This window comes from Camponotus floridanus, unplaced genomic scaffold (genome assembly GCF_003227725.1).
Source record: "Camponotus floridanus strain SB8 unplaced genomic scaffold, Cflo_v7.5 scaffold358, whole genome shotgun sequence".
Taxonomy (NCBI): domain Eukaryota; kingdom Metazoa; phylum Arthropoda; class Insecta; order Hymenoptera; family Formicidae; genus Camponotus; species Camponotus floridanus.
In genome coordinates, this window is record NW_020229501.1 from 14,007 (window position 1) to 22,115 (window position 8,109).

The 8,109-nt window shown below is 33.7% G+C and overlaps 2 protein-coding genes across 2 annotated transcripts; both read right to left on the reverse strand.

The window, feature by feature from the left end:
- Nucleotides 1-357: 357 nt before the first annotated feature.
- Nucleotides 358-2,394, reverse strand: LOC112638725. Its single transcript, XM_025410893.1, has 4 exons — nt 2,232-2,394; nt 1,799-2,040; nt 1,452-1,620; nt 358-1,115 (listed from the first exon to the last, which is right to left on the reverse strand). Exons 1-4 carry the CDS (start codon nt 2,326-2,328, stop codon nt 964-966), a joined length of 660 nt encoding a protein of 219 aa, XP_025266678.1. The 5' UTR covers nt 2,329-2,394; the 3' UTR covers nt 358-963.
- On the reverse strand, nt 2,349-7,716 carry LOC112638724. Its single transcript, XM_025410892.1, has 4 exons — nt 7,520-7,716; nt 3,116-3,335; nt 2,397-3,041; nt 2,349-2,365 (listed from the first exon to the last, which is right to left on the reverse strand). Exons 1-4 carry the CDS (start codon nt 7,541-7,543, stop codon nt 2,349-2,351), a joined length of 906 nt encoding a protein of 301 aa, XP_025266677.1. The 5' UTR covers nt 7,544-7,716.
- Between the last annotated feature and the right edge of the window lie 393 nt (nt 7,717-8,109).

An 8,109-nucleotide genomic window follows, 5' to 3' on the forward strand; every position in this document is an offset into this window, starting at 1 on the left:
GTTCCGACGTCGAATCGATATCAATATGTGGGTTCGAAATGAGATCGAAATTGACATCGACATCGATCTCTTTTTGTCTCTCATGTCGATTACCTGTTGACGTAATCGACGTCTAATCGACATCAAATCGATTTTTATTAAGTCAGACAAATATTGCAGGAAATAATAAAAAATTTAATATATATATAATTAGATAAAATCAATGTTTATTTTAAAACAAAAATATTATTTTTTCATTAGTCTTACATCATCTAACATCACAATTGGTTTTATCACTAATAATGGACTAAGGGATTATTCTTTTATATATAAAGTTGTCGTAATTATATATCATTGCAGCTATTGCATAATACATAAAATATGGGGCTAAAAAAACAAATAGAAATGTAAATCGATTATTCGAGTATTGAAATTTCGAGTGTAAAAAAACTAAATATTTTAGGACCAAATAAGTACTTCCAATTTCTCTACTTTTGTGTTTTGTCCAATAAAAAAGCAATATGTGCACAAGAATCGCAATTAATATGTGGAAAATTAAAAAATTAATCATGGAAATAAAATCTTACACTCAAATATGAATCAGTTTATAATAATTGCACAAAAAGTGATCACATAGAGTGGCTTGTGCAATAAAGAAATCATAAAAAAATTTTTATAAAAGAGTAACACGATAAAGCAATAAGATCTTATATAGCAAGCGTATATAGACAGTTGTTCGTATTTGTTGCTCGTGTAAAACATCTCGTGTAAATAGTGCATGTAAATCTAAAAAAAAATCGGAAGTAGAAACGGCCCATTTTACATCTGCGCTGGGCGCCTTAAATAACTAATGGACATTACAATTATTTTGATCACTAATAGACAACCTATACCTATATCATAACCCTATATCACTATCAGCAAAAAATATCACATGTTACAGGTAACACTGGAAAAAACTTATTGTCTTGTTTTCTTAAGTACTTAAGAGCTTTCTTTTAGAAAGCTCTTGCTCTTCCTCTTCCCAGTGTTAGATCCTTTCTCTTGCTTCCGCCAGGGAGCATTTCGCAACCAGGACATCACAGAATCTTTGGCATCTGAGAGATCACTCTCAGGAAATCGCATTTGTATCACACCTGAAATATATGACATATAATTACATTTTCTGCTAATAAATACCAATACAGTTTACAGACTATCCATTCAGTCCTTAATGACACAATTTAGGAAAGCAATGATCAAATCGAGTTGATATATTTACATCAAAGAATACGCATCAGCTTGATATTTCAAGATATGAATTATTCAAAATATATATATTAATTCCCAAATGGTTACACCCATATTGTATACATAAACAGTGGAAGAAAATTGTAGATATACTTTACATTTCCAGTATATATATATTCTAATAGCAAGAAAAAGTCACTATTCAAATATTCAATAATCTTCAAAAACCTTTAAATGCATACCTTGAACCACCTCCCAAAGATGCAGATTTTGAAAGCCTTTTTTTCCACTTCCGTCAGTATCCTTAAAATTGTAGGAACAGGCCAGTACATTAGATATCAACTTTGCCATAACTTGAGCAGCTGCTTTTCCTTCAATTTTATTCAAGGAAAATGAAGCCAAATAATGAACCTAAAAATCAAACAATTACATTTACAGTTCGCTGGCATAGGGATATAAAACAGTGCAAGTAGAATTAAGCATGTATAGAGTAAATACAAAAAATCAGAGGCATCATTTTCGGATATGTTTGTGTAGAGAGACTCCATATTACACGTGAAAAATCAATACAAAACATCCTTAAACTTACCATTGCTGACAAATTAGATTCGTCTTCCAAAAATCTCTCCATAGCTTTCAGATCATCCTCTGTATAAACAGGAAGAGCCGGTAGATCTGATGGACGAATAATTCTTTTCTCAGCTGGAAGAAGAGACCGGTTGAGTCGCGTCTGATTCATAATTGTGACATCAACTTTACTGCTCAATTCTTCCACTCGCACAAGTGTAGTTTTGCATAGAGATTTTATTTCTCTAATGCTCTTATTGATATCTGAAATTAAATAATATAATTAATTGAAATTATTATATTTCGGCTCTTGAAATTCAAAGATATATATAATCTGTGATTTTCGGTTTGAGAGTCAACGAGAGCGAAAATTTTAATTTTTCGCTAAGCTGTTAATATAATTAATATAAAAATATAAATAGGGCCAACAACTGACCATAATACAATATAATTACCAAAGGAAAGACTCTCAGCATCATTATCATCTTGTGACATTTTCCGGTGACAATTATATTGCTGATGACGAAAGATTTCAGAATTTCTAGGACTCATCCTGTGCAACAATGGAGACCTCAAAGGTGTATAACAACTCGGCCGAACCACTTCTGTGTCTCTTGAACTTGGGCTTTGCTGTTCAAAAGGGATTCCAAGGCTGGACTCAACTTCAGATTCATTAATCATATTTTCCTTCTCATCTCCCATACTATTAACATTGTTTTCGGACAGTGTGACATTCATTTGTTGCAAAGGGCTTTTGGCACATACATTCAGCTGAGGAACAGTTAATGTGCTCTTCTGCTTCTTAAGAGCATTTTCGAGATTCTCTTCTTTTAGGTTCTGAAAAACTTGCCGCTCAGTTTTTCGACTTTTAATTTTCTCTATTAAAGATGAAGCAGTTCCCGTGTTTTTATGTGCAACAGTCACAATAATTTTTCTGTTCCTGTCATTCTGATCTGGGCTTATGTTACTAGGGGTTTTGTGTTGAAAGGACAACGATGGTGGTGCCGGTATATCTTGATCTATCTTCTTTGACTTGCCAAACTTTCTAATTTTCTTATGTTGAACCAAATCTGAGTCGCTGTCATCAGACAGAGACTGTTTCTTTTTATTGTATTTTGGAACATCTGAATCCTCATCATCATCGGTATATATAATAGGTGGTCGTTTCTTCCTTTTACCCCGGCCCAATTCTCTTTCAGTCTCGTAGGAAGTTAGTCCTTCATCCACCAATCTCTTCAACATCTCTCTAGCTCTTTTTATAGTATCTGGATGCAAATAAAGTAATAATAATTAGACTAAAAGCATGACTCATATAGTTAACTTGTGCAATCAAACTTACCGAAGTACCTTATCACCTCAACATAGCACACTGGCCAATTTGGATCTGGGGAAGTTTCCTTCCTTATAAGTTTTCCAGCATCTACGGAAGAAGGAGGCCATTTTGTCGTACCCATCATGTCCTCGTTTAAGTCAACAATCCATTTGGCGAGGCCCACCTCATAAACTGTGTCGCCATTTGATTCTTTTTCTGTTTTGTTAATAAATTTGATGACAACGAACTAAAAACGATGCAAAGAAGATTATGTAGATATACAATGGCAGCAGGGAGGATGGTTGTTAGAAAAGAAGGGAGAAGGAAAATGGTGGATGAAAGATATAGAAAAAAAAGAAAAGAATAGGGGAAGAAGGAAGGAAATGAGAGAGAAGAAAAGAATTAGAGAGAGAGAGAGATAAAAAGTTAGAAATAAAAGATAATGTGAGAAAATTATAATCTTTAAAAAAACAAGATATATATACATATATACATATAGTAGGGATTTGCCAGAATACATGCAATACTTAGAATAGGGGCATTGTGTGCAACAAAGGCACACACAGAAATGCATCACCATCTGACATTAGCCAACATTTTGACTCAACGTCTGTCAGAGCAAAACTTCTTCTAACATATTCTTTCTCAGATACACGAACAATGCCTAGAATAGATGAGTTTAGAGGATATGTGTAGAAGTTCTCAACATTAAGGAACATATTTCCAATCAGAAAAATGCCATCTTCATTCTGAACAATGTTCCTCAATACAACAATGTCTCCACCAACAGTTCGTAAACATGAATCTTTCCTTCCTAGCTGGAAAAAAATTTTACCAACTGACAATCGTCTGAAGTGCGTACCAATCATGACTTCATTTGGATCTCTGTGCTCTTGAGAAAGAGTAACATGCTTATCATTAGAAGACAAATGAACAGTAACACGTGCAGACCTTTCAAGGTCTCTATAAGCTGCTTGCTGCAACGGTTGATACCCTGATCGGAGAACTGCCTTAAGGGATTTTAATCTATTTTCGAATTTAAAAGCACTGAAGTTTTCGAGCTGTCCATATACGGCACATTCAGCGGTCAGATGGCAGAGAGCATGGACATTATATACTACAAACTTCTGCCCGTAAATGTTGACAGAATGGCGTATAAAGAGTCGTAACAATTCATTAGCAGTTTCTAACATTGAACGAACCAGAACTAGACTAGAGAGAATATAAAGACCAGAATGCAATAAGAGAAAATGTTTATACACATTTTCATGAAGATATCTTTTGAATACAAAAATGCCATCATAGAGACACATTCGTCGAAGCTCAGTAGCCTTGTACAGATTCCATTCTATCAATGATCTTGGAGGCCTAGCAAAATCTTGTGGACATGTTTGAGATAAATCATTTTCAAGAATAGCAGATATTTCGCGGACTGCATTAACTTCCAATTGCCAAGGCCCATTCCACAGGATCCATGCCTTAAGCAGTCTCTTCCAAACTCCTTGCCAAATCAAATGCATTGGATCAAGGCGGAACTGAGATATCATGTTAGTATTTCTCGACAAAATAGACACACCAGTATGATGAAGTCGCTGACTCATGTTACGAAATGACTGATCCGTTCTCAGAGGTTCATCAAGTTGCACGTAAGTTCTCCTTCCATCAACATGTTGACCAACAACAGTACATTTTTCACATGATGCATAGCCCGAATGACCTATAGTGCATTTTACTAATGATCGAGCGGGTGCATCTAGTATGTAATTTCGAACTTCAAACTGGTACGTTACCCCATTATAAATGTATCCATTTTCTAGCAAATTTTCAACCTCATTAACGAAGTCATACAAGAATTCTGCCGAATTTTTAGGATCTTGCTTGCCCAAATATAAAGCAATAATGAATGGCTCATTTTCGGTACCAACAAGATAGCCCAAAATAGGCCAGAACTTCTTCTTCGAACTTTGAAATAAAGGTAAACCATCTATGTTTACATCAATCTTGATACAATCATATCTTTGAAAATACTCTCTCAGATCCATAGCATTCAGATTAGTCGAAATACTTTTGTACCAAAACTTACACCCATCATCAAATTCAACTACATTAATATGAACAGGAGTGTGAAGTAGTGTCTTATAGTTTCTGGGCATTCGTGGAAAAACTACATGAAGTCTATTGAGAAGATCATTCAATTTTTTCATGGATAGATGTCCTGCCTCTAATGCCCACTCACGAACAGTTTCAATAATATATTCTTCTCTTTCAGTATCATTTTCAAATTCTACAACATTTCTCTCATTATTATCGACAAAATCTACACCAGGCCTATTATCATCATTTTCATCATTGGCACTTGATAATGAATCATTTCTATTATTTTCCTCTTCACTTGATGAAGCATCATTATTTGGTACAGATTCTTGTTCTAGATAACGCATTTCACATTCATCTATACTGTCGACATACGAGAGATTGCAATCAGAAGATTCACTATCCGCGTCACTTGTTATAGCATATCTTGTATTGACTTTGCTCATGATCTCATCAACTTTGAATCTTTTAGATACCTCTCTTTCAGCTTTTCGTCGTAGCCTCCGCTTGTAAGATTTCGAACTCATCTTAAAAAGTGGAAAATAAAGAAAAAGAGTGAAATTACTCAATAGTTCTAAAAAGTTAGTTAGAATATGTTAGTGAGATCACATTCATAAGACACTGAATACGTAACCTGCTAATACTAAACAAAAAATGTCTCAATCTAATTACAGTATATAGGAAATCTGTATATAGTAAAGAAAAATTTAATTTGTGGCTTAATTTCTCAAATTTCGATAAAAAAAGGCTTAAATACTATAATAATCAGAAACTTTATAAGCGCACCATAGTACGAGTAGGTGAAATTGTAATAAGATTTTAATGGTAAAATTTTGTATAGAATCATATTTGTAAAAAACTTTTTATGTGTTAATAGATAACATTACCCCGTTTAAATTTTTCTTATAAAACGACACTAAATCATTTAAAGAATGGAAAGAAGCAAATGTTAAATAGATTACAACAAATATTCAGTCAAGTTGATTATGTTTGTACTACAATATATATATGGAGTAACAATCAAAAAGTTATGAAAGCAACATGCTATTATACAGATGAAAATTTAAATAGACGTTCTGTTATTAGGATTTAGAAGAATTTAATTCTCACATACACATCGAAAAATTGAATGTCTGCTTACTGAAATACACAAATCATTTAATGTACATAGTTAGGAGAAAATTAGTTGGCATTAATTGAAAATGCCAGCAATTTTGTAAAATCTTTCAGAGTGTATTCTATCACTGAAAATTAAAAACACACAAGATATTGATTTTATTAATGATGATGAATAGTGTACTATTTCAGTGCACAATATTTCCGACTTTCAAACTTTTGAATTTTCTAATGACAGAACGATGATATTATATGATTCATTTGCATCAGCATTTTCTTTGTGGGTAACAAAGAAAATGCTGAGGCATTAAATTTGATTGCCACCGTAGATGTTCAAAAAGCTTTTAAAACAGCTTATTAACAAATTTATAATTCAACGTTTGAAAAGTTAACTGCATTGTGAAACATCTGTCATAGATCAACAAATGCTTCAAATATGATAGAAAGTATTTGTAAATACAAATACTATCTTATTGTTCCATGTACAACTAGATGGAATTCTTTTTTATGAGTCTGTAAAAGAGAGGTAATTACATAAGTTTATTGAAAATATGCTCATCGCAAAAGCCTTTCAGACAGCATTCTAAAAGATTAATTTAATATGAAAATTAAAAACAGCAATAATACTGACAGATTACCAGTGTTTTGATGATTATCAACAACAATAGGCTAAACGTTTATACAAATAAATATATTAGATATCAAGAAATTATACTTTGAACTCACAAATCGATATAAAATTAAAATTATATATTTATGTATGAATACCAGTTCATCTAGGTTTTATGAAGTGTTTAGATTTAGGAAATGAGATTACGAACTCTTGCCAAAGAAAGAGCTAACGAACAAGAAGATCCAACCATAGAAGTTCCAATCAACGATGTACGAACCATTTTCACAGAAACTTGGAAAAAACACAGAAAATTATATGCATGGAGAGTCAATTTAAAGAAATAGAATATTTTTCGCTTTTCTATAAAAGAAAGAGGAGGAAACCATAGTTCAATAAACTAATAAACGAAGAACATTACAGAGGAAATCAACATCAGTAAACAAAAATAAGCTCTCAATGCCGCCCTCAGTGTGGTGCCAGTGTGCTGCCGCTTAATTACTGATACTTAGGTTATGTTCCGAAACATCTTTTCCAAGGAAAATTTTGCTCAATGTCGGAACCCTAATCTAGAAATAATCCATAAATGTAACATAACTGAAAATACTTACTGGACGCTGATCGTCACTCGACATGGTTCTCGGAAAACTTAATTCCCGTCACTTCGCGTCAATGCTGAGATTCTTCCCAAGTTGTTGCTTAGGACCACTTGCTTGACCACTTGTTAAATTGCTTGTATATAACACACGTCCAACGCACTATCGCTATCAACGCAAAGAAATTGAACGGTCGCGTGAACTAGCATACGTTCGCACACGTATACGCTTTCACAACAAGAAACGCCGATAGAAACGCAGACCGCGCCGTTACAACAATGTCCGCGGAAAATAATATTAATAGCGCCAGTAGCGCCACATCTAATCATCATCGGTTATCGATTCGATGTCGATCGATATTGAATCGATGATTGTCTGCATATATACTCTCTCATATAATGAGTCTCTTAATTGTAGACAAAATTACGGGTTTTGAACACAAATAACTTAGAAAAAAGCAACTCCTGATGTCAAAACAATTTGATCGAAATCGGCTGATTTTCGAAGTCAATTTCGATGTCGATGAGTTTTCGGTGAATCGACGTTGAATCGACATCGAGTCGACATCAGCCTTCTCACTGGGACCATATGGACCAATGAGCATC